Source organism: Cydia strobilella, chromosome Z (genome assembly GCF_947568885.1).
Source record: "Cydia strobilella chromosome Z, ilCydStro3.1, whole genome shotgun sequence".
In the NCBI taxonomy this organism is placed as follows: domain Eukaryota; kingdom Metazoa; phylum Arthropoda; class Insecta; order Lepidoptera; family Tortricidae; genus Cydia; species Cydia strobilella.
Window position 1 is genome coordinate 58,512,038 of NC_086068.1, and position 26,619 is coordinate 58,538,656.

Below are 26,619 nucleotides of genomic sequence, written 5' to 3' on the forward strand. Positions count from 1 at the left end.
TGCGACAATATGATTGGTCGAGTAGATTTGTAGCCCACCATAAACCACACTAAATTTACGGTGGGGAATGAAAAAAATGTGAGACTGTGACAAGGACAAACAATAACAGCGCTTTCTCTGCTACTCCTACTGAAAGATACATAAGACTATCCCGTTCGGTCATTTCCCCCCACCCCTCATGACCGATCCAGTTATACTAGATTCATAACAAAAATACAGGCAGTTTCAAAATTTAAATATTTTTTTAACTTCCAAAAAGGAACAATGTAAGGGTACCATTCGATTCCTTACATTTTATACAAAAAAAGTTTGTATAGCAACTATATACATAAACGCAATATTTCACCGACAAAAAAACAATTTTCTTGTTTTGTCCATACATTCAAGATGACCTCGATGTCATGTTCACTTATCGTTTTGTTAGGAGCGTTTCGCGAGTGAAGTAAGTTTGTCGGACGTTGACAATCATTTCTGACTTTTGTATTGCTTTAATGCAATGGATCCCATATAGACATTTGATTCTAAAAACAAACTTTATCGATTGATATCAATAATGAAAATTTTACATCTAGCATAAACAACTTTAATATTAGAGTTTTGAATGATTCACGGTTAGTTTCACTAGACTTATATTGACCGGGATATAGACCGTGATTACCTTTTGTATTATTTGTGAGCTCCCGATATTTCGACGCAGTTACATGCATCATGTTCACGGGTGACTGAAGATAGCGGGTGGGTGTCAAAGTTGTGTAGACAGCGCTCTGTCTACCCTCATTCTTGCGCGTCGGCTGCGTTCACTTTCAACGTTACCAACGGTCGCATTCACACTTGTTGGTCCGGTCGCGTTCACACTCGTTGGTCTGTCCAAACACACTACACTCACGGTGTCACTACGCGTGTTTGATTCGGATATCACTGGTTTTTTACACAAACAAATCACAGGATTCCACACATTTGACAGTTTAAACCCATCTTCACGATTAAAATTTTTGTATTTGTGAATTTCAACGGCTTCTCTTACCAATCTTGGTATATAGTGGCGTTCTGTCGAAATGACCTTGGGACTATGCAACTCGATCCAGTGATTTGTACCCGACTCAAGGAGATGCTGAGCAATAGCTGACTTGCGAACGTCATTGTTCTTGACCGCAGCAATGTGTTCTTTAATTCTGCAGGCAATAGTGCGTTTGGTCTGCCCAATGTACGAACTACCGCAGCTGCACTCAACTTTGTATACACCAGGTTTTTCCAGGGGAAAATTGTCTTTGGGCGACCGCAGAAATTGTGCAATTTTCCTGTGCGGGGTGAAGATAGTTTTTACAGAGTAGTTATTTAGTATTTTTGATATCTTGTCTGTCACACCCTTGACGTACGGCATAAACGCTGGCTGTCTCTCAACGCGATGAGTAAGGCGCTTGGTTTTTGTGTCCCGCTTGTCCATGTTAACTCTGTAGCCATTCATCCTCAGGACACTCTGAACATGGTTCAGCTCCTGGTTTAGATGTAGCGAGTCACACAGAGCGTGTGCTCGATTAGTCAGTGATGCCACAACCGAGTTTAACTGTCTGGGATGATGGTGCGAGCTCGCGTGTAAATAGCGGTCCGTGTGAGTCGGTTTCCTATAGACTGAGTGTCCCAGCATGCCACAACCTGTAACATTCAGTCTCACATCCAGAAACGCAATACTCCTTTCTTGTTCCATTTCCAATGTAAACGACATAGATCGGTGCATGCTATTAAGGTGTCCTAGCATCAGTTCAGCTTCCTGTTTACCACCCTTAATTATGCAGAACACATCATCCACGTACCTCTTCCAAATTTTAACGGGAACTGGGGGCGCAGAAAGGGCTAGGTGCTCAAAGTGTTCCATCCAAATGTTAGCCACCACTGGAGCCACCGGACTGCCCATCGCTACTCCCTCTGCCTGTATATAATATTGCCCGCGAAACAGAAAGTAATTTGTAGTGAGGCAGTGTTCAAGGAGCCTTACGTATTCTATTGGCATGCCGTTCTCCTGGATCTTGTTTCTTACTACCTCAATGCTATCAATTACAGGTACGTTAGTGAACAATGACTCTACGTCAAAACTGACCATCACTTCATCAGGTTCAATCCTAACGTCCTGTACGATCTCAATAAAATGGCGAGAGTCCTTCACGTACGATTCCGTCTGCCCAACCAACTGTTGCAGCACCTTTGCGACGTGTTTTGCTAAGTCGTACGTAGGAGAATCAATCTGACTTACAATAGGCCGTAAAGGAGAATTCATCTTATGTATTTTAGGCAAACCATATATTTTGGGCGGCAGCACATTTCGGGGTCGCAAAAGAAACTTCACTGTATCCTCGCTTAACACCTGTTCACACTCCTTGACTAGTGTCAATGTAGAGCGATTGTACCGGGCTGTAGGGTTGTAATTTATTTTCTTGTACGTAGCCTCGTCACTAAGTAGTCCATTAATTTTGCTCTCATAATCACTGACATCCATAATTACTGTGGCATTGCCCTTGTCCGCCTTCAAGGTCAAAATGTCAGGATTAGACCGCAAATCATGCAGAGCTTCCCATTCCTCCTTATTAAAATTACTCCGAGGAGGTTTTGCATGTCTCAGAACTACAGCAACATCTTGTCGCAATGAGTCAGCATCGTGAGGTGGGATCTTATTGCGTCTGATTACCTCTTCAGTGCTCCCAATCACCTCTTCAAACGGTATACGTTTCGGGGTCGGAGCAAAATTTAAACCCTTCTTAAGTACACTAAGAGTAGGGTCTGTCAACTCAGTGCTGGATAAATTGATAACTGTTCGAGTTTCATGCGAGTTATCATAGTAGTCAGTATTACCCAACTTAGGAGCGACTAACTTCTCAAATTTACGTTGATGTTTGTTCGCGCTTAATTCACGTGACCTTTGAGCGCTCATATACGTAATTCGATCACATATGTCAAAATCATCTCTTGACAGCACAACACTACACTTAAGATGTAAATTGTATGACTCACACTGCACTTTGTCTAATAGGTACCGACAATTACGAATTGCCCGTCGCAACAACTTTACACTCGCATTCTGCAGAACAATGACGTTCGCAAGTCAGCTATTGCTCAGCATCTCCTTGAGTCGGGTACAAATCACTGGATCGAGTTGCATAGTCCCAAGGTCATTTCGACAGAACGCCACTATATACCAAGATTGGTAAGAGAAGCCGTTGAAATTCACAAATACAAAAATTTTAATCGTGAAGATGGGTTTAAACTGTCAAATGTGTGGAATCCTGTGATTTGTTTGTGTAAAAAACCAGTGATATCCGAATCAAACACGCGTAGTGACACCGTGAGTGTAGTGTGTTTGGACAGACCAACGAGTGTGAACGCGACCGGACCAACAAGTGTGAATGCGACCGTTGGTAACGTTGAAAGTGAACGCAGCCGACGCGCAAGAATGAGGGTAGACAGAGCGCTGTCTACACAACTTTGACACCCACCCGCTATCTTCAGTCACCCGTGAACATGATGCATGTAACTGCGTCGAAATATCGGGAGCTCACAAATAATACAAAAGGTAATCACGGTCTATATCCCGGTCAATATAAGTCTAGTGAACTTTAATATTGTCTTCGGTTACCGCGATAGTTACTCGTGAAATAAAAGTATGAAAACGGATTATATCGCGTATATTGAATTTATAATACATCCCGACGTTTCGAACCCTTTACAGCGTTCGTGGTCAACGGGTGACTGAGCAAAAGTTACAATGTGCAGTATACACATACAAAAATAATGAACCATAATAAACTAAACTTTAAGGCTGGTTGTATAGTTAACGCTATCTCTACTGAGCTCGTTCACTTACCTGTACTAACAATGGTATTCTGTTAAACAAAAGTTATATTTCTTTTGTGCGAGCGCGTGGCCTTTGTGCCTGAGCGCGTGGCCATTGTGTGAGCCTCAGGCACAAAGGCCACGCGCTCACATAAAAGAAATAATGGCTTTTGTTTAACAGAATGCCATTGTACAGGTAAGTGAACGAGCTCAGTAGAGATAGCGTTAAGGCCGTTCCATCGGTTTGCCGCTGTCTCTGTCACATTTCGCAAGAAAGAACGGGAAAAATCATGCGCGCCAAGTGTCAATTTTGATCGAATTTTGACGATTTTTATTTATTTTAAAAACGTTACCCTACAATATCGAAATTTGAAAGCTATGAAATTACTATTTAAGTTAAGATTGTTGTTTCTTCTTTTTTTGTTTATAGTATCACATAATAAATAACCGAGTAAAGTTGGATTAAAAGTCCGAGTAAGAGGTTACTTTGGGAATTAATTGTATCGAGCGAAGTGTCATATTTCGTGTATCGGAACTACATATATTTTTTCCACGTCTACGATTATCAACGCCTCTTAGAAAAACAGGATCATATAAGGAGATTTTTTGCCTTCTGGCTCAGGGAACCGCCTTAACTATACATGCAAAATTGGTTCATAGTACAGTTGAGTTGCTCGCGTCACAATACACGTGGGATGAACTTATAGCACCATTGAGACTTATAGTTATTCTAGTTGATTGTTGTTACCTGATGACAATGCTCTTGTCCAGCGGGTCTCCGGGCACTATCTGCCAGTGATGGAACACCTGCAGACAGAAGGCCTGCCCCTGTGTGTGCGTCCGTAAGTCCGTCTCGAAGCCGAACGAGTCGATGGCGGGCACGAAAGCTTTGATCGTGTATAGTGGCGAACCCGGCACGGGTGCGTCCTGAGTCACGTGGCCTGCGAAAAGTGGGAGGTTAATATCGGACAAAGATAGATATAACTCGGTAATAGATGGATACAGTCTAAGGAAAAAACGTGCCTCGAAAATCAAGAAAATTTGATACTCGATCAGAGGGCGCTACTAGCTTTGGCCTACTCTCGTATAGAGGGCGTTGACGGTTTCGTTTGTTATTTATAATTTTAACGAATATCAGTTAAAGAACATGGGTCAAAATCATATAAAAATAATTAATGCAAATAAAAAAATCATTTATCCATATTTAAATTCATTTTAACGTATTTTTATAAATCTTCATTTTTAGTTTTAAAGTATGTTGATAGATGGCAGTGAATTTACTGTGGTTACAAATTTTACTATGACAGTACCGCTCTATCTTATTATATCCTCTTTGATATCGGATAATTCTGAAACCGGATATTCGGCCTGATGGTCGGCCGAATTACCGGTATCTGGCAGCCGAAACATTTTGAGTATTGCAGTAGGTCGAGCACATGATTGACGCGACAGTATCTCGCCGCGAGATAGACTACCCATCTTTTACTAACTGTATGAATTAAAGGGGGACGGGTAGTCTATGTCGCGGCGAGATACTCTCGCGCCACTTTTTTTAAACCACTCATATTTATTGAGATATACGAGTATCTAATGTTTGCCATGATTAAGATGGACAAAGATCTACCACAATTATGAATAAGGAGTGAAAATTCCCTATAAAAAAGCTTGAAAACCCCCAAAATATGGATGGTATAGAAAGGATCGCAATCTCTTATGGCAGAATTGTTGTAAAAGTGACCGCGTTAAGCTTTAAATAATAGTTCCTAATCTCTCCGGTGGCGCTAGTTAGGCTCTGGGACATGAGTATAACATGAACCATATAAGGCAACAAATAACCCGACCAAATTACGTAGGTTGTTTTTGGTAGTATTTCGGTGTATGGTGGCGCCGCCTAATTACTGTTTTTTGATGGACACTTTTCATACATAGAGATTTGGCTCCTTTATACAGTCTCCATGCCCCAAAACTTCTATGCAATTGACATTTTGAAAAACCTCCATCTACACTAGCGCCCCTAGCGGCGAAATTAAACGCGGTAGCCCTCATTTTACCTCTCCGCTTGGCGAGCACGGTGTAGACGGCGGAGACGCAGTCGGCGGGCGCCTGCACCTCAACGAACAGGTAGGGCTCCATGAGCCGCGGCGTCGCCATCAGGAATGCTGAATATGCCACCTGCACAATGGTAATTATTAAAGTTAGTTTTACGGTTTAATTCACGTATTTTTAGTCACTCGCGCGACACGTTTCGGAGAGCCCTGCCACTCTATTTTCAATCACCAAAGCTCTGGTTTCCTTTAAAAGCGGTGCCGTCATATATATAGCGGCCGTAATATCAAGGACGCAAAAAGACGGCCGCCTTTACGGTGACGACACTTGGAAAGTTCCACGGCGTCATAACACGCCGTCGGCCACCAATCATTTATTCAAATCTCGTGGTACAGAAGGTGCATTTGAGTATCAAATAAAACGTTCACGAAACTATCGACGCCGTCAAGATGGCCGTCATGCAAATGGCGGCACCCCTTGTTGACGTTACGGTGTCAATCGCCGCCCTCTAGGAAACCGCGCCATTTTGTTTACATAGACAACGTTCTGGTGACGTCATTCACCGCTGTATTACGCCCGCTATTATGAGGGCACCGCTTTACTAGGAAACCAGAGCTTAACAGTGCATGAGTCATTGAATTATTAGAACTATAGAGATGCCATACCAAACAGTTAAATTGTCGCCATCACAACCTGTACCACGCGACCAAAGCAAGGCAAAGATAAATTGTATATAACAGGAAATTAAAATCAGTTATAACCCACCGAAATCTAAATGTGGGTAATAGGTACAGAGAGAGAGATACTCACCCGGCGAGCTGTGGGAATGATTTGTCCTCCTCCTCGGTGTAACGGCTCCTGCGCTATGACCGCGTCGAGAATCTTGAACTTCACGTTGCGGATCGGCTCCTCGCATAGCGGGCCTTCGCGTGTGCCCCATTGGAACCCTGAGACAATCAAATTACGGGTATAATCAACTGACGCGCGCGGCTAATGTTTATTATCAACCTTCGTACATCCCAACAAGGTACACGATGACGCGCCGCCATAAGAGCGGGCGTAAAGCCAAAAAATTTGAAGGGTATAAAAGATATGGCAATCGCACGGGTTTTTTTTTTTAACGTTTTACCTGGATAACTCTGAAAATATATTTCTGTTTAAAATTTTGGACACTGAAAATGATTAAAACTAAAAATAAAAACCGGCCAAGTGCGAGTCGGACTCGCGCACCGAGGGTTCGTACTTTTTAGTATTTGTTGTTATAGCGGCAACAGAAATACATCATCTGTGAAAATTTCAACTGTCTAGCTATCAAGGTTCGTGAGATACAGCCTGGTGACAGACGGACAGACAGACAGCGGAGTCTTAGTAATAGGGTCCCTTTTTTACCCTTTGAGTACGGAACCCTAAAAACACCATTAAAAATGTGTAACTATTTTTGCATAAAAGATTTTAACCTGAAAATTAAAGCTTTTAGTAAACTATGCAGTAAACATCAAAATACCTTGCACTATGCTCTCTTTGACCGACGCCAGTAGATGCTTGTCGACCTCGGAGGGAAGTGTGTCGTCGACCAGAATGTTTGGTCCGGTCGCCGTCGGGCCGAACGCCCATATCGAATGGGCGGCTAGCAAGTCCCAGTCGTACCTGAGATGTTATTTAGTAAACTATGCAGTAAACATCAAAATACCTTGCACTATGCTCTCCTTGACCGACGCCAGTAGATGCTTGTCGACCTCGGAGGGATGTGTGTCGTCGACCAGAATGTTTGGTCCGGTCGCCGTCGGGCCGAACGCCCATATCGAATGGGCGGCTAGCAAGTCCCAGTCGTACCTGAGATGTTATTTAGTAAACTATGCAGTAAACATCAAAATACCTTGCACTATGCTCTCCTTGACCGACGCCAGTAGATGCTTGTCGACCTCGGAGGGAAGTGTGTCGTCGACCAGAATGTTTGGTCCGGTCGCCGTCGGGCCGAACGCCCATATCGAATGGGCGGCTAGCAAGTCCCAGTCGTACCTGAGATGTTATTTAGTAAACTATGCAGTAAACATCAAAATACCTTGCACTATGCTCTCCTTGACCGACGCCAGTAGATGCTTGTCGACCTCGGAGGGAAGTGTGTCGTCGACCAGAATGTTTGGTCCGGTCGCCGTCGGGCCGAACGCCCATATCGAATGGGCGGCTAGCAAGTCCCAGTCGTACCTGAGATGTTATTTAGTAAACTATGCAGTAAACATCAAAATACCTTGCACTATGCTCTCTTTGACCGACGCCAGTAGATGCTTGTCGACCTCGGAGGGAAGTGTGTCGTCGACCAGAATGTTTGGTCCGGTCGCCGTCGGGCCGAACGCCCATATCGAATGGGCGGCTAGCAAGTCCCAGTCGTACCTGAGATGTTATTTAGTAAACTATGCAGTAAACATCAAAATACCTTGCACTATGCTCTCCTTGACCGACGCCAGTAGATGCTTGTCGACCTCGGAGGGAAGTGTGTCGTCGACCAGAATGTTGGGCCCAGTCGCCGTCGGGCCGAACGCCCAGATCGAACGGGCGGCTAGCAAGTCCCAATCGTACCTGAGATGTTTGAAAGAAAACAAAAAGAGTTAGAACCAACCACAAGTAACAGACTAATTAATGTCAAGCAGCAGAGAACGATGAAACTTTCCATACAATAAAATTTAGCGAACGGTAAAACGATGGCAGACGGTTTGGTGCAACCGACCCTTAGAGTGGTATTGGTGGAACACCACCATAAAGCGAGGTTTAGACTAGCAAAAACTTGCATGCAATTTTCATTAAATTGCGGTATCTGATAAACATTGTGAATGCAGTTTACCTTAGTAGTCAGCAATGTAAGGTAAATTGCATGCAAGTTCTTGCTAGTCTAAACCTCGCTTAAGAATTGTTTTCTCTTTAAGCAATAAAGGCGAGAAATTCGCACCATCTAAATGGGCATTAACCTTCTCGACGCCGTGTCAAAAACAAAAGCTGTCACTCGGACGCCATGCCAACGAAGTGTGAAAACTGAAATTGAACTTTATGCGAATGCACGTAGGTCTATGTTGCTCTGTGGTCTGTGACGGATTAATCGGTCTTTGGCGTTGGACCTACGCTGCCGATATATCCGTCAGTGGCGTCCAAAAGGTTAACAGCCCCGTTATACAGACAATGCACCGCCGAAACAGTTATACGAGTATGTAGAACCTTGAAATTTGAAACATCTATTTCAAACATTGTAGTTTCGCCAAGAATCATAATTCAGCATATACAGTGTGGAAAGAATGAATGGGCCCTGGAGGGAAAGTACCTGAAACCTTAAGTAGGCCTGTGGAACTCTCCGCGCGAGCGCGGTTTTATGCCTACGAATCTCTTCCCGCGGGCGGTACAAAACCCAGCTAGTTGGTTGCCTCACGCGCTCACGCACGCACGTCACTGCGCGCTAAGCCAAAGAAATGTCTTCGGCACGAACAAATAACACATTTTGTAGTGTGGATGGATACAGAAACAACAAAGTAAATAAAACAATATCCTTTTTTCCTCTTTCGACAGATGAAAAGTAAGTAGAAATTCTCAATATAGGTTACTACTGTTATTATTTTTACGATAGTTACAAGCTACGTAGGTACTATTAAATTGCTTTAAAGATGTAGGTAATGATTTAACGACACATTTATAGTTAGATATCTATCTGACACATAAGTATTTGAAAGAAGCGTCGGCAACCCTAGCGGTGTGTCGGCACGCGCGGTGCGGGAGATTCTTAAACGAATACGACGCGGACCAAGTCGCGCCTGTCGCAGTCACTCCAAGACTCAGCTGTGGCTAGCTTCAGTCTAGACACACTAGTGTCCCTACGACTAGACATGTACTGACTTGTTCTGGAAGAACTCCCCCAGCTTCCGCCTGTCCCACGTGACGCACACGGCGCCCGCCTCTATGTCCTCGGCAAGTCCTCTCTCCAAAGGCTCAGCTATCATTGTGAGCTTGTTTCGTTTGTTAGGAGTCTCCGCGAAGCACTTTAGTGAGGATGTTTCTACTACCGTCTCGCAGAAGGATACTACTGGGTCGGCGACTGAAATGGAATTGAAATGTGAATTAAAAAAAAACCGGCCGTGCGAGTCGGACTCGCGCACGAAGGGTTCCGTACCATTACGCAAAAAACGGCAAAAAATCACGTTTCTTGTATGGGAGCCCCACTTATGTTTATTTTATAGTGTTTTTAGGATTTGTTGTTATAGCGGCAACAGTAATACACCATCTGTGAAAATTTCAACTGTCTAGCTATCACGGTTCATGAGATACAGCCTGGTGACAGAGAGACAGACGGACAGCGGAGTCTTAGTAATAGGGTCCCGTTGAACGAATAACGTGAGAACAAATAACATTTATTTGATTGAGGGACTTACAATATATTTAAGACATTGTGCCAGACAAATATTAAATTATAAATCCAACGACAATTTTTTGTTGCAAGGTAGCATTAAAACAACCAACATAAAATAGCTATCACGGTTCATGAGAAAAAGATGTCACTACTATGGAATTTATATGAAACACTAGCATGTGACGTCACAATCAAATTACCTACTCTTTATAGTTTTATACGAGTTTTAAAATAGGTAATATTGTATTGTAGGGACAACCTTGAGCATTGCAGGATACTTGACAATCTGTACCTCAAAATAACATCCTCGCTATGTGAAGCTTCTTCATACAGTAAGGCCGTCACGAGCGGACAAGGCAGGGTTAAAAAGAAGGTAATAGGATGGAATAAGCATATCAGCGATGCGCACAGAGAGGCGAGGGCTAGATTCCAGGAGTGGGTCTGGTACGGCAAGCCCAGGGTGGGGTCCGTTTTTGATGCTATGTGTCACAGTCGAAAAGTATTTAAATCGAGACTAAGGTGGGTTCAGAAGCATCAAGAACAGATAAAAATGGATTTGCTTGCCACTCACCATAAAAATAACGATTTTAGAAACTTTTGGAAATGCACGAAAAGAATGGAATCTAGGCCTGGTCTGTCTGTAAGTGTTAACGGTATCTCGGATCCTAAGTGTGTTGCTAACGTGTTTATGGAACAGTTCAATGTGAAGTGCTCTTCCACCGCCGTCGGCGAGGCCGAGCCGCAGCAGGTGCTCGATGCTGGCGGAGTGGACGGGGAGTCGCAGACCAGGTTCAGTGCTAGCGACGTAAATAAAATAATAAAAGGTATGAAAAGGGGTAAATCACCCGGTCACGACCACTTGAGCATCGAGCACTTGCAGTGTGCCGGTCCCCACCTGCCTCGAGTACTAGCGATGTTTTACAACTTATGTATATGTCACTCTTACCTACCGCCACTTATGACAAAAACAATTGTAATACCTATTGTCAAAAATAAGACGGGTGACATTTCAGACAGTGCCAACTATAGGCCTATTTCTCTGGCAACTATTGTAGCGAGGGTGCTCGACGGCCTGCTCAACGTACAACTAGATAGGTACTTAAAATTGCACGACGCGCAGTTCGGCTTCCGTGCCGGCTTATCTACCGAAAGTGCTATTATTTGTTTGAAGCAGGCTGTTGAGTACTATACGTGTAGGAAAACACCTATATATGCGTGTTTTTTAGACCTTAGTAAAGCCTTCGATCTCGTTAATTACAATTTACTTTGGAAAAAACTTGACGAAGTGCAATTTCCTCGAGAACTCACACGCATATTTAGGTGTTGGTACTCTGGCCAGAGGAATAGTGTGCGTTGGGGTGACGTGATGTCCGACGAGTACGGACTCGAGTGCGGGGTAAGGCAGGGGGGGTTGACCTCTCCCAAGCTGTTCAATCTGTATATGGATGCCCTGATCGGTGGGCTCAGCAGTACTCATGTCGGTTGTCATGTAGATAGGGTGTGAGTTATGCCGATGACATGGTACTGCTGAGCCCATCGGTCGGTGGTATGAGAATACTAATTGAGAAGTGCGAGTCTTATGCCCAAAAACATAACTTACGATATAATGTCGCGAAAAGTGAGTACATGGTTTTCAAGGCGGGGAGCAGGTGCCCATCATACGTCCCACCCATTCGTTTGAATGGCGAGCAGCTGAGGAGGGTATATTCATTCAAATATCTTGGGCACTTGATCACCGACGATCTGCGTGACGACGCGGACATTGAACGCGAACGTAGGGCATTAGCTATTAGGGCTAATATGATCGCCCGTAGGTTCAGCGGGTGTACAGCGCAAGTTAAAATAACACTTTTTCGAGCGTACTGTACTTCGCTGTACGCCTGCAGCCTGTGGACGAGGTACACGCAGCGTCCTATGAATGCCATGCGTGTACAGTACAACGACGCGTTCAGGGTACTGTTGCGGCTGCCGCGATACTGCAGCGCGTCGGGCATGTTCGCCGACGCGCATGTGGATGGTTTCCACGCGACGCTCCGAAGGGTGCGCGACAGCCGCCACAGTCTCCTGGCCGTCGTGGCAGGGAGATGGGACAGTGCACTTATTAGGCACTGGACCTCCCAACATCTTAGTTTAGGTACTAACATAGTAATTTAAGTATAATTGTAAATAACAAAATATGGATTGTACTATCGTCCGAATTAAATGTTTTTTTTTTTTTTTTTTTTTTTATTGTGTCTAAAATAACTGCTGTCTACGTTTCTCTATTAATCTTCTGTAGCTTTATGTCATGCATGGTTTAAATAAATTTAATATACATCAAACTAGTTTTTATGTCGCTGGATTCGTGGATCTATGAACTCAAAACGGCCGCTTTAACTTCAGACGCATAGATTGACGAATCCAGTAACGTAATAACTATAGTATTCAAAAGGTACTTAAATACAAAATACAGTACGTAGCGGCCCCCTTTTTCAAATATCTATCGTTAAATTGAAATAATCACAATTATTTTGCAGTGGCGCTAGTGAACACGCGCGTTGATGGCAGGGACCGGCCCGCTATCCCTTATCGGGGTTTTATAAGGGTATTGCATAAGGCTTAACTCACCATACCCTTTGCCAGACGAAACCCTTTGTTTTGCTTTTAAAAACCCTTATATAAAGCTACCACATTTGAGTAATCGGTAGCCCAAATACCCTTACAAAACCCTTATCATCCGCTCACCAACACCTTGCATATTGCTTATAAGGGTTAGCCTTATAAAGGGCTTCACTTTTAGCATATAAGCGTGCTAATTTAAGTCGTCTACCTTGTTCATAAAGCACACATTACTTCGAATCCGAGCGATCGTCGGCGGCGACGGCGGCGTTCCTTGACTAGGCACGTATTTTCTTTCCTTTTCATACACTACCGTAGATATATACTAATCCTGTCTCTTTCACGCAAAGGGAAACCTTTATAAAAAGCGCTTAAAGATAAGGGTAACCCTTATTAAGGGCTAGCCTTATTTTTGGTTAGCTTTTCGGTAAGGGTTAGTCAAAGGTAGGGGTATGAATGGGCTTGCAGTTCAAAAGGGAAAGTCTTTCAATGTGTTAGCCGTGTTTAAGTGTCGCCCATTGAAAGGGTTTTATCGCGGAAAGGGTTGTCCGGTCCCTGGTTGATGGGCTCTTAAATAAAATCATACCTTTGATGTCTATCTCAGAGTACATGTCCCTGAGGTCGTGCATGACGCAGTCTAGGTACAGCTCCCCCGTGCCGAGGATCACGTGCTCCCCACTCTCCTCTACGCGCGTCGAAAGCAGGGGGTACGACTTGTTCACCTGAAAACATGCGCGTAGTAAGTACAGATCTAGGAGACGGGGGAGAGTTGTGACATAGTAGATTTTATTGGAATCTATTGACTAAAAACCGGATAAGTGCGAGTCGGACTCGCCCACCGAGGGTTCCGTACTTTTTAGTATTTGTTGTTATAGCGGCAACAGAAATATATCATCTACGAAAATTTCAACTGTCTAGCTGTCACGGTTCATGAGATACAGCCTGGTGACAGACAGACGGATAGTGGAGTCTTAGTAATAGGGTCCCGTTTTTACCCTTTGGTATATTAATATATTATATTAATATTGAGATCGCTACTTCAAATCCGCTCTCTAGTTCACAAAGACACACTACTTTATTAGTATAACACACTAGCTTTTGCCCGCGACTTCGTCTGTGTGGACTTAGTAACCTCAGCTAGAGTAAGAATAGCGCCTGGAAAAAATTTCATAGCAATCTAAATTTGAGCATATTATGCACACAAATTAGCAGGCACTTCGTTAATTATCTCAATTCCACCCCTCTTTTTACTTTCTTAAGGGATGATTTTCGGGATAAAAAACTATCCTATGTCCTTCTCAGGGACTCAACCTATCTCTATGCCAAATTTCATCTAAATCGATTCAGCGGTTTAAGCGTGAAGAGGGAACACACAGACAGAAAGACAGACAGACAGACAGACTTTCGCATTTATAATATTAGTATGGATTAACTAAATCAGCGGCATTATAATGGTCGCATTTTACTTGTCATGTCATGCGTCACTTTCTCAGTCTCGTCGGCACCGACGAACGTGCAGGTCTTCACTATGCGCTGGTCGATGAGGGATAAAGGCTAGACCTACCTTCCTCAGCCCGTCCAGCATCTTGGGCAGCTCCGAAGGATTGACGGGCTCCACGGCTATCTTCACGACAGCCTGCGTGTCGAACCGGAGCGGTCGGAACGTGTGGAGTTCCTCAGTCTCGTCGGCACCGACAAACGTGCAGGTCTTCACTATGGGCTGGTCGATACCTTCGACCAGGGCCCAGCAACCGGCAGGGACACGATTCAACTCCACCTTATAAATATTAGTAATTTATAAACTGAATTAAATGTCATACAGTTCAGGCAGGTGGCTGGAGCCTTCTGGAGAAGACAGGCTCTGGACAGGGACTCGTGGAGGAATATGGGAGAGGCCTATGCCAAGGGCAACCAGACAAGACGTCTGCGGAGAAAGGCTAGCAGTAAGCAGTAAGTAAGTAAATGTCATACACTACCGCTCATAACTATTTAGGCACTCGTAATTTTTTCCATACAATTGTATACAAGATCGACTTTCAGAATTATACCGCTAAGTCGCAGTCGGGTAATAGTTTTTTGTGCAGTTAACTTTTTTAATTTAACAGACATGTCGAGCTTCAAAATGATGTGCAGAATATTCGTGTACATTGACTATTTACCGAATGGCAAGCGTAAAAAAATCCATAAATCGTTTTCCAGTACAAAATACTTTTATTTCGTATGAACTAGTACATAAGGGTTTTTTAAATCGTTGCATAAAGTAAACTCGATATTTTAAAGGATGTCTTTGACAACAATTTGAGGCTCAATATATTTACCTAAATAAAAATTCAATCCAACATGTAAGAGAGTCATTTGCCTGCGATCGAACAGTATGATTTTGAAAACATTTTTTGTATACAATTGTATGGTGAAAATTGCGGGTGCCTAAATACTTTTGAGCGGTAGTGTATACTAAGAAGTAACCAGCCAAATACGAGTCGGACTCGCGCACGAAGGCTGCTGTACCATAACGCAAAAAAACAGAAAAAAAACATGTTTGTTGTATGGGAGCCCCACTTAAATATTTATTTTATTCTGTTTTTAGTATATGTTATAGCGACAACCAAAAATGTGGAAATACATCATCTGTAAAAAATTCAACTTTCTAGCTATCACGGTTCATGAGATACAGCCTGGTGACAGACAGACAGAATGAATAAAATGTGAATGTGACGGACAGACGGACGGGCAGCAAAAAAACCTAACCTAACCCACTTATCTAGTAGCAATTGTATGTTGCCATATTTGTCCGGGTCTCGAAAGGTTAAAGTACCACAACTTCCGTTAAAAATCTCGCATTTGAGTAAACCAAAGATAGATATAACTCCGTAATAGATGGATACAGTCTAAGGAAAAAACGTGCCTCGAAAATCAAGAAAATTTGATTCTCGTTCAGAGGGCGCTACTAGTTTTGGCCTACAGTCGTATAGATGGCGTTGACGGTTTCGTTTGTTATTTAACAATTTTAACGCATATCAGTGAAAGAACATGGGTCAAAATCATAAAAATAATTAATGCAAATAAAAAAAATCATTTATCTATATTTAAATACATTCTAGCGTATTTTTATAAATATTCATTTTTAGTTTTAAAGTGTGTCGACAGATGGCAGTGAATTTACTGGGGTTACAAAATTTACTATGACAGTACCGCTCTAGTATAAGTTACTCTATGGAGTAAACTTTATGTTGCGTTTAACGTTGTTAAATGCATTATTAAAATACATGTCAATTTATAAAAAATAACCATGTTGTTTTTATTTAATACGACATTTAATTTTGTCGAGATTTCACGGTACCTTTAAATCTCTTTATATACATACAAGATATATATACAGTGGTACAACGTAAACGAAATTAATAACTAGCTTAAATCTAAAATAGGCCCTTGAGGCATTGTGCCAAGGATGCTGGCGGCATTTCCCCGCTGTATCGCAATGCTGATAAGTTGTGCGAGGAAGCCGCCAGCTCTTCGGTCACCAGTTACGTCAACCAGACGCTTCGCGATTTCTGCGAACAACTTGTGCGCGCTGGGACCCCAGGACCCCATGGACCTAGAGTTACGGTACCTTGTATCTGGCCTCGTATATCCACAGCCGGCCGACGTTCATAATTCTCGAATCCTCCTCGTCCTGCGTGCTGTAGTTCTCGCCGAGAACGCGCACTGACTGACCCGCGTACAGCGTGCCGGACATTATGCGGGCGAGCACCTGAAATAGTACATTTCGATGCTAGTGCGGAAAGTAGGTCATTACTTCACGAGTACCGAGATATGCGGCTCGTGGCAAGACTCGGGACGAGTGAAGAATGACATTTCCGCACGTGTATCGAACGACGTTTTTTAATACAGTTGCGAAAAAATAAGAAAAACTACAAGTAAGGAATTCGAAACTTTTATATTATTAATTCTGTAAAATTATTGTAATACAGTCGAAAAATAATGTAATTGTAATAAAGATGTTCAAAAATCAATTTCCTGGCCAAAAGGGCCGTGGCTTTGGGCAAAAACGGGGCGTGACAAAAAGGGGCGTGGCTTGGGCCAAAAGGGGGCGTGGCACAACATGGGGCGTAAACAGCTACGTAAAGTAGCACTTTTTGAGCAACTGTATTAAAAAAGTGTTTTAATAGGGTATTCCACAAATTTTTATTAATGGTATCAGTCGATCAGGTTTGTTTTGAGGATCAAATTTCTGTATGGGACCCATTGTCTTAAAGCAATACAAAAGTCGCAAATGATGGTCAAAGTCTAGCACCCGCACTTTACTGACGAAACGCTTCTAACAAATTGGCATTACAAATACAAAGTTCACAACAATTAAACTCACCAAGAAGAAACTGCAGTCATCAGTGGGATACATCTTGGTGGTGTGTGCGATCAGTCGCCCCGACTGGTCGCAGGCGCCACAGTACGTGTGTGCGACTTGTTCACAACAACTATACTCACCAAGAAGAAACTGCAGTCATCAGTGGGATACATCTTGGTGGTGTGTGCGACTTGTTCACAACAACTATACTCACCAAGAAGAAACTGCAGTCATCAGTGGGATACATCTTGGTGGCGCCTGCGACCAGTCGCCCCGACTGGTCGCAGGCGCCACAGTACGTGTGTGCGACTTGTTCGCAACAACTAAACTCACCAAGAACAAACTGCAGTCATCAGTGGGATACATCTTGGTGGCGCCTGAGACCAGTCGCTGAACTGGTCGCAGGCGCCACAGTACGTGTGTGCGACTTGTTCGCAACAACTAAACTCACCAAGAACAAACTGCAGTCATCAGTGGGATACATCTTTCGCAGGCGCCATAGTACGGGTGTGCGACTTGTTCGCAACAACTAAACTCACCAAGAAGAAACTGCAGTCATCAGTGGGATACATCTTGGTGGTGTGTGCGACTAGTCGCCCCGACTGGTCGCAGGCGCCACAGTACGTGTGTGCGACTTGTTCACAACTATACTCACCAAGAAGAAACTGCAGTCATCAGTGGGTCACATCTTGGTGGCGCCTGCGACCAGTCGCCCCGACTGGTCGCAGGCGCCACAGTACGTGTGTGCGACTTGTTCGCAACAACTAAACTCACCAAGAACAAACTGCAGTCATCAGTGGGATACATCTTGGTGGCGCCTGAGACCAGTCGCTGAACTGGTCGCAGGCGCCACAGTACGTGTGTGCGACTTGTTCGCAACAACTAAACTCACCAAGAACAAACTGCAGTCATCAGTGGGATACATCTTTCGCAGGCGCCATAGTACGGGTGTGCGACTTGTTCGCAACAACTAAACTCACCAAGAAGAAACTGCAGTCATCAGTGGGATACATCTTGGTGGTGTGTGCGACCAGTCGCCCCGACTGGTCGCAGGCGCGCATGTCGTCGTGCAGCGGGCCCTCGGTGCCGCGGTACGTGTGTGCCACTTTGCGAGGAGCCGCGTCCAGCGGAGAGGGAATGTGACGGACCACCATCTCTACAAAACCTCTGGAACCAAACATAGGTACTATTTAATTAATAACGAAAATGGCCTGAATGGCTTCGAGAAAAGGATGGTACGGCCGTGCCTCTTTTTTTGCTCGACTTGGCGGATACTTTTGTGGCGGATATTAGTATTTTCTGACATTGGAGACCTAGTACATTTCCAAATTTAATGAAATCCTTTGATTTAGAGACTATACATTTTTTATGTGATAGTAATTATGTATTTTAAGATTATTATAATGTCATGCCACGTATTGGCTGTTGTATTTATAAATGTTGCTATGTATTTTTCATGTCACTATACAGAGTGATCAATCCAAAAGGGTCAGTAGGGAGAAGTCAGAAACTATGAGAGGTAGCGACATCTGTTCTTAGGAACCATGGCTTCAATTTTCGATTTAGTTGTTCTTAAGAACCATGATTATGTATACCTAGGACAAACAGTCCAGTTAGGTAGGTCCAACTTCGAGAAAGAGGTCACTCGTCGAATCCAACTCGGTTGGGCAGCGTTCGGGAAGCTCCACAGTATCTTTTCCTAAGTCAAACGTCGTCGTCAATCTTAAGTCAAAAGTCTTTGACCAGTGTGTGTTGCCAGTGATGACATACGGATCTGAGACGTGGGCGCTAACGAAGGGCCTCATAAGAAGGCTCAAGGTCACGCAAAGGGCAATGGAGTCAGAAATGATGATATCCGCAGTAGAACTAGGGTCACCGACATCTCGCAGAATTGCAAATCTTAAGTGGCAGTGGGCGGGGCACATTGCTCGCAGAACTGATGGCCGCTGGGGCTGACGGTTCTGGAGTGGCGTCCGCGTACCGGAAGACGAACTGCCGGTAGGCCTCCAACGAGATGGAGCGACGACCTGGTGAAGGTCGCGGGAATTCGGTGGATGCGAGCGGCACAGGATCGGTCGGAGTGGCGAGCCTTGGGGGAGGCCTATGTCCAGCAGTGGACGTCTATCGGCTGACATGATGATGATGATGAAGAACCATAGCTTTCGATTTAATCCTTATACTTTCATGATCAATTATACAAACAAATACTACACGCGATTACATAAAGAATATTGACCAGGTTCGATTCCCGGTTATGTATGAGTTTAAAAAAAGTTTGAATTATTATATCTAAAATCGACGCCATGGTTCCTAAGAACAGATTTCGCTATCTCTCATAGTTTCCGACTTCTCCATACTGACCCATTTGGATTGATATCCCTTTATAATGTCACTGTAAATTTTGTATTGACTTGTGAAAGTGTCCTTGAAGCCTACTAACAAGTAACAGAATATTTGTTGGATTTTGGCCTCTACTTATAGAGCAGCAAACGTACCGGAAGTCTCCGAAAAGGCGGCTGCACACGAGCCGCAGAAGCGGGCGCACGTTGAGCTTGGACTCCTGCTTGGACAGCTTTATGTCCAACTCGGCCAGCACCGCCGGCAGCGTGTCGTCCACGTCACCCACCACCTGCACAATGGATTGAGACTTATTTCATTATGCGATGACAACCTACAGTACCTATTCAAGCCATTATCACAATTGCATTTCTATGTGTGAACGGCACGTCTGTACACGCGGCATAGTGTGAGTTGCTTAAAAACAGTACTGAGCGGCCGGCAAACGGCCGTCAATCTGGTGTCACGGGGCGAGGTAATTCGAGTCGGGGCGGGGCGGTGCGTGGCCGTTCTGTATGATAATACTATTACTTATTCTGTGCAATTATGATCGTCGTCGTGAACCTCCTTGTCTTTGAGGTAATGGCTTCTACACTATCGGCGATGATAGACGATGACTGGCGTACACGATATTGTAGAGGGCACAGATTTAATATATACGCTAGATGACGCAACCACGATTTGTATTGAAACCAAGCGTGCCGACTTTTTCATACAAAATTTACGCATAATATAATTTTAAAATTACTTATCTGTGATAGGAAATATGTTCTTGCCTTTGGGTGCTCGCAATTTTTGGGCTGTTGCAGTTAATTATCATGCAACGAAGCATTTTTTAAGTTTTCACGGACGTCCGGCTGCAACAACTGACGCGCGTGGATTGTAAAGAGCGACGGTCAACCTCGACACTTGGTCGAGGTTCGGACACGCGAACTGGGTGCATTTGCGTCTTCTATGGTATATTTACTCGGCAGTCCCCGCCAGTCATCGTCTATCGCTGGCGACCCGTGGGTCGTCAGTTTTTAGTCACACATCAAAGGGAATCGCCGGGTGGTTGCGTTGTACAGACGATCATGTGGATGCTTGGATGATAAACGATGATACTATCAACGATCATCGACGATAGAGAAGGCATTACATACCTGAGCGAAGATCTTGTAGAGCGGCTCAAGAATGAACTCTACGAAGCTTCGCTGTGCGGACGAGTGTGGCTGTTTCTTCGTGAAGCGCCTCGTCTTAGTGTTGAAGTAGACATCGCCCCACAGCCACGTGGCCATGTCGGCGGCGCGGAGCCCTGAAGCGGGGTGAGCGGCGGCGTACATGGCGGCGAACGACTCCAGAGTGAAGCATACGTCGTAGAGGGAGGAGGCGAAGCAGACATTACCTGTGAAGCAAAGATAGATATATAGTTTTTCAAAGGACTGTCTCATTTCAAACATCTTCTTCATTTCCTGTTACCCCCTGCTGGGGTGTAGGGCTCGAATCTTGTCTTTTCATTGACTACGGTCTTGGGCAGCTTGGGTAACCTCCCACCCCATCCCCAATACACCCAGCTCTTGCTCCACAGATACATTTCATTTCATTTCAAATATAGACAGAGATAATCATACTATCTTTGTCTTACACTAGTACTAGTACCCAAAAAAAAAAGGATGAGTATAGTTTTTTTGGTTCTTATTTACTGCCAATTTGGGTTGACCAACTATAACTCCGTAATAGATAGATACGGTCTAAGGAGAAAAACGTGCCTCGAAAATCAACAAAATTTGATTCTCGATCAGATGGCGCCACTACCTTTGGCCTACTCTCGCGTAGATGACGTTGACGGTTTCGTTTGTTATTTAACAATTTTAACGCATATATCAAAATCAAAATTATATAAAAATAATTAATGCAAATATCGCAAATAAAAAAAATCATTTATCTATATATAAATACATTTTTTTGATATTTTTAGTTTTAATCGTGTGTCGATAGATGGCAGTGAATTTACTGTGGCTACAAAAATTACTATGACAGTACCGCTCTATCCTATTATATCCTCTTTGCTATGAAGTGATGGATTTAAGTAGAGATGGGCCGAATACGGAGTTTGTCGAATACGAATATTCGGCCGAATTATTCGGTTCAACTGTATTATTATAATAAACCATTTGAAAACGCTTAATTTATGTACATTAGCAGTTAAAGTGAAAGATGAATCGCTTCCTAGGCAATGGGGTTGGCAACTGTCAAAGTTTTGCAGAGATGGCGCCATCATAGCTCGCCCCTTTTTCTATGAGATTTGGCTTAAAGGGCTGGCATCCAGGGCATTAAAAAAACAAAAAATTGACACAATTCTAGGGTTTGACAGGGCAAGCTATGCTGGCGCCATCTGCTTATTATTTCGACCGGCCAACCCTATTCCCTAGAAACAAACACATCAAAAGGCAAGGATCACTCCAAATAATCAAAACATTCATAGATTCAACATATTTCATATTTCATCATGTGTTTCAATGAAAATGTTACCTAATGAAAGGGAATAAGTATGAAAAGTTGTGGAGGAGCTTATTTACATTTTATTTTAGTGTTGCAACAAGAAAAGTATATTAAAAAATATTTGCGGAATATACGGCACTTTTAACCGAATAATTTGGCCGAATACGAAAATATGCGTCTGCCGGCGGTAGTTTCAGCTCTGACATGAGACGGTCGATCTTGTTGTTGCTAGAGACACCTGCTCTAAGGAATTGTGACTTACCCAGTAAAGGCGAGAACACTGTAGCCGGCTCGTGAGGGTTGTCTTGAGGCTGGTTTGTTTCTATCAAAGAATTCACCTCGTCTATTATATGCCTGAGCTTGTAATACGTGTCTGCCGGCGGTAGTTTCAGCTCTGACATGAGTCGGTCAATCTTGTTGTTGCTAGAGACACCTGCTCTAAGGGATTGTGACTTGTGACTTACCCAGTAAAGGCGAGAACACTGTAGCCGGCTCGTCAGGGTTGCCTTGAGGCTGGTTTGTTTCTATCAACGAATTCACCTCGTCTATTATATGCCTGAACTTGTAATACGCGTCTGCCGGTGGTAGTTTCAGCTCTGACATGAGACGGTCGATCTTGTTGTTGCTAGAGACACCTGCTCTAAGGGATTGTGACTTGTGACTTACCCAGTAAAGGCGAGAACACTGTAGCCTGCTCGTCAGGGTTGTCTTGAGGCTGGTTTGTTTCTATCAAAGAATTCACCTCGTTTATTATACGCCTGAGCTTGTAATACGTGTCTGCCGGCGGTAGTTTCAGCTCTGACATGAGTCGGTCAATCTTGTTGTTGCTAGAGACACCTGCTCTAAGGGATTGTGACTTGTGACTTACCCAGTAAAGGCGAGAACACTGTAGCCGGCTCGTCAGGGTTGTCTTGAGGCTGGTTTGTTTCTATCAACGAATTCACCTCGTCTATTATATGCCTGAGCTTGTAATACGCGTCTGCCGGCGGTAGTTTCAGCTCTAGCATGAGTCGGTCGATCTTGTTAATACAGATAGTTATAGGCACTCGCTCTTGCACGGCATGCCGGAGCAGACGCTCGGTGTTTAGCATTATGCCCTCGGCCGCGTCAACGAAAAGCACCGCGCCTGTTGGGAGAGTACAAAAATAAGTTTACTGGTTTCAATAAGCGGGTCTTAATTCATTGGGACTTTGATTTTTTAGCTTTATTTATGTATGCTTCTCGATTTCTAGATGATTGCTGGAATGATTTAAAAATTATTTTATTTTAATACTTTAGGATGATGGGATCCTGGAGGGAATTCTTTGTTGCATACAAAATTTGTACAGCATTACAGTGAAAACTATACAAATTAATGGATAAAAAAAAATTATACAAGAAATAACAGGAACTTTATGATTACAAGTGACATCCAGAGTTATGAATATATTAAGCACATCTACAGTAACTTGGGTATGCGGAGGGATGAAAGTCATGTCACGAGAAAGGTACTGAGAATGCATGTGAAAGGTACGAGGAGAGGAAAACCGAGGAAAAGGTGGATGGACTGTGTGAAAGTTGATATGAAACTAACGCAAGTGAATGATGAGATGACGGGTGACAGAGAGGTATGGAAGAAAAAGACATGCTGCGCCGACCCCAAGTGAATGGGACAAGGGCAAGCGAATGATGATCTACAGTAACTTGGGTATTTTTATAGAAGCACCATTTGGAACTACTGATGATGACCATAAAATGATTGTATGATAATAGTCTGTTTTGTGTCCATTCTTTTGTTAAAGTTTCTTCAATCTTCATATTGCAAAATATAATTTTTACCTTTATTTTAAAACTAGGTATACTGTAATAGTTATTTACGATACAAGTGCGGAAATAGGAAATTCGAAACGAGTGGCGATAAGGAGGAATTAAAACACGACCGCAGGGAGTGTTTTAAATCGACACGAGTTGCGAATTACCTATTCGCACGTGTATCGTACAACGTTTTACAGTACATATGGCCCTTTAAACTTTCGACTCATGCACGAAAAGTGCTATTTGACGCACTAGTGCGAGAAAGTAGCACCATATGTACTGTAAACTCATTTTTCCCACTGTATAGATACTTGTGTTCCAACAGTTTTTATTATATATGAAAAAACTCATTTAAATATTATAACATGATAGTAATGAATTAATGATGGTCTACTTTAAATCGGCATAATTTAATTTAATTTTGCAAAAATACCTATATACAAAAGAGACTAACCGTCAGAAATCCTCAAAGCAGAAGTGACTTCATCGCTAAAATTCACATGGCCTGGGGTGTCCATGATATTCAGCAAGTGAGACTTTCCCTTGATATTCTTCAGCATAAGTGTGACCGGCATGGCTTTTATGGACACCCCGCGCTCCTGCTCGACGAATAGGGTGTCTGTGTATCGCATGGGGATGGTGGTCTCGTTATTCACGGTGCTGGGGTGGGTCTGGCGCATTAGGCAGTCCACAAACGAAGTTTTGCCTAAAATAATAAAAAACACTTTATTGCAGACATCACATAAAGCTTGTCCCTGAAAAAACCGGCCAAGTGCGAGTCGGACTCGCTTTCCAAGGGTTCCGTACATTACACAATTTAAACAATGTATTTTTTATGTGAAACGTGAGTGAAATGTCTTTAAAAAACCCGTAGGGGTCGGATCAAAAACTAAGTTATTAAATCCGACTCACGCTTGACTGCACATTTCTAATAGGTTTTCCTGTGATCCATAGATAAAGATCTATATTATGTATTTTTTTACAAAATATTAGACCCAGTAGTTTCAGAGATAAAGGGGAGGGAACGGTCATTTTTTGCCTATTTTCTTGAATAACTTCTAAACTGTTTTTCCTAAAATTATAAAAAAAACATATTTGAGATTCTCACAATGAGCTCTTTCATTTGATATGTAACAAAATATAGTTTGAAAAACTTTATCTTTTAATTTTCACATTTACCCCCCAAAAGTGGCCCCCGTGTTTAAAATTCATTTGTTTACGTTACATGTGGTTTCCGGTGATCTATAGGTAAAGATCTATTTTGTGTATTTTTTTCAAAATTTTTGACCCAGTAGTTTCGGAGATAAAGGGGGAGGGGGGGGGGTGGTCAATCTTTGCCTATTTTCTTGAATAACTTCTAAACTATTTATCATAAAATTATAAAAAAAAAATTGAGATTCATTTGACTCTCAACACAATATAGTTTGAGAAACTTTATTTTTTAATTTTCTCATTTACCCCCCAAAAGTGGCCCTCGTGTTTAAAATGAATATGTTTACGTTACATGTCCATATTTGGGTCACAAACTTACATATGCATACCAAATTTCAACTTAATTGGTCCAGTAGTTTCGGGGAAAGTAGGCTGTGACAGACGGACAGACAGACAGACGCACGAGTGATCCTATAAGGGTTCCGTTTTTTTCCTTTTGAGGTACGGAACCCTAAAAAACGTCGTTTTTCGCACCAGTTGCACATCAGACTTCTGACCAAAAGGCTTAAGGAGACTGTTATATGTTAAAAAAATACCTGTTTTCTTATTCTTTATAAAAGGAAATCTCTTTGGTTTACATTTTCGAAGATATCGCCATCACAGAAAAGACTACATGAAAAAATGTTGTACAAACACTTACAAAATCGAGGCATTTCCACGAAAAACTAGCAGTGAAGTTAATCTATGTAGTTACTTAGTAAGACCATTCAAAGGGTGTTCAAACAATTCTAAGAAACTGATGGTAGTCGATGGTGGACTGGAAATCGTCATAAGCCCGGGTTTTCTTATAAATAATACAAATACATCGTATGCGTTGCAAAAAACGCCTATTACCCTGTCTACTATATTTAGCCAGAAGTGCAAAACGTACAAATGAACAATGCAGTCTTTAAAATGTCGGACAAGGTAGTGGACATCCACCAACCTGCTGGCTGGACGCAGTAAAGAAGGCCTGGTAGGGATCTATTCGCTATTATCAGGAAGGCGGAAAATCGTGTACAACGGAGAGCCTTGGTACACAAAATAACGACCTCATGTGGTTGCTACTGCGACCCGCAGTCATGAGGAATCGAGGAAGAAGGAGAAAGAATTTTTGATCCTCACCATTGTGCAGATGCCCCATAAGCGTCACGTTCCTCATAAGATTTGTGTTATCCAGCATGTCAGCCAAATACTCCATATCATATGTGGTCTCCAGCAACTCCTGCTGCTGAATCTGAAACTTCTTGTGCTTGACCGGCTCCACCAGCGGCTTATCCAGCGCTTGGGTGTCTTCCTCCTGGACTACCGTCTCTACATCTGGTCCGTATACTTCAACTGCTTGTGGGTAGTATCTAGATTACAAACATATAAAAATAATGTTTTCAATCAAATGGTCATTGAAGTCAAAAGAGTAGGCTTTTACCTAACAAAGAAGTTTAACAGGGGCATTCCAGAAAAGTGTCAGGTATGTGAGCAACAGCAACAAGCAACAGAAGTGGCGGTGGACCGGTCACATCATCAGAGAAGGGCTAGAAAAGTGGACAAGAGACCTTATAGAGTGGTACCCAAGGGGGCACAAAAGGAAGAGAGGAAAGCCTACTCGTAGATGGTCGGA

General features: G+C 43.1%; 1 protein-coding gene and 1 long non-coding RNA gene across 3 annotated transcripts in view; one reads left to right on the plus strand and one right to left on the minus strand.

Moving 5' to 3' along the window:
• LOC134755238 (uncharacterized) overlaps nucleotides 1-26,619 on the plus strand; it is a 108,884-nt gene that overhangs the window by 36,744 nt on the left and 45,521 nt on the right. The gene's annotated exons all lie outside the window — the stretch shown is intronic.
• LOC134755154 (116 kDa U5 small nuclear ribonucleoprotein component) overlaps nucleotides 1-26,619 on the minus strand; it is a 28,730-nt gene that overhangs the window by 349 nt on the left and 1,762 nt on the right. The window contains exons 2-15 of one of the 2 annotated variants that reach the window (XM_063691650.1): nucleotides 26,127-26,356; nucleotides 24,265-24,516; nucleotides 22,885-23,142; nucleotides 20,678-20,919; nucleotides 19,694-19,827; nucleotides 18,179-18,365; nucleotides 16,464-16,604; nucleotides 14,418-14,630; nucleotides 13,440-13,575; nucleotides 9,745-9,943; nucleotides 8,303-8,445; nucleotides 6,679-6,815; nucleotides 5,874-5,994; nucleotides 4,571-4,763 (exon numbers count right to left, since the gene is read on the minus strand). In XM_063691650.1, coding sequence (XP_063547720.1) covers nucleotides 4,571-4,763; nucleotides 5,874-5,994; nucleotides 6,679-6,815; nucleotides 8,303-8,445; nucleotides 9,745-9,943; nucleotides 13,440-13,575; nucleotides 14,418-14,630; nucleotides 16,464-16,604; nucleotides 18,179-18,365; nucleotides 19,694-19,827; nucleotides 20,678-20,919; nucleotides 22,885-23,142; nucleotides 24,265-24,516; nucleotides 26,127-26,356 — 2,586 coding nt within the window. The remainder of the gene's footprint in view (nucleotides 1-4,570; nucleotides 4,764-5,873; nucleotides 5,995-6,678; nucleotides 6,816-8,302; nucleotides 8,446-9,744; nucleotides 9,944-13,439; nucleotides 13,576-14,417; nucleotides 14,631-16,463; nucleotides 16,605-18,178; nucleotides 18,366-19,693; nucleotides 19,828-20,677; nucleotides 20,920-22,884; nucleotides 23,143-24,264; nucleotides 24,517-26,126; nucleotides 26,357-26,619) is intronic. The other variant, XM_063691652.1, reaches the window with a different exon arrangement.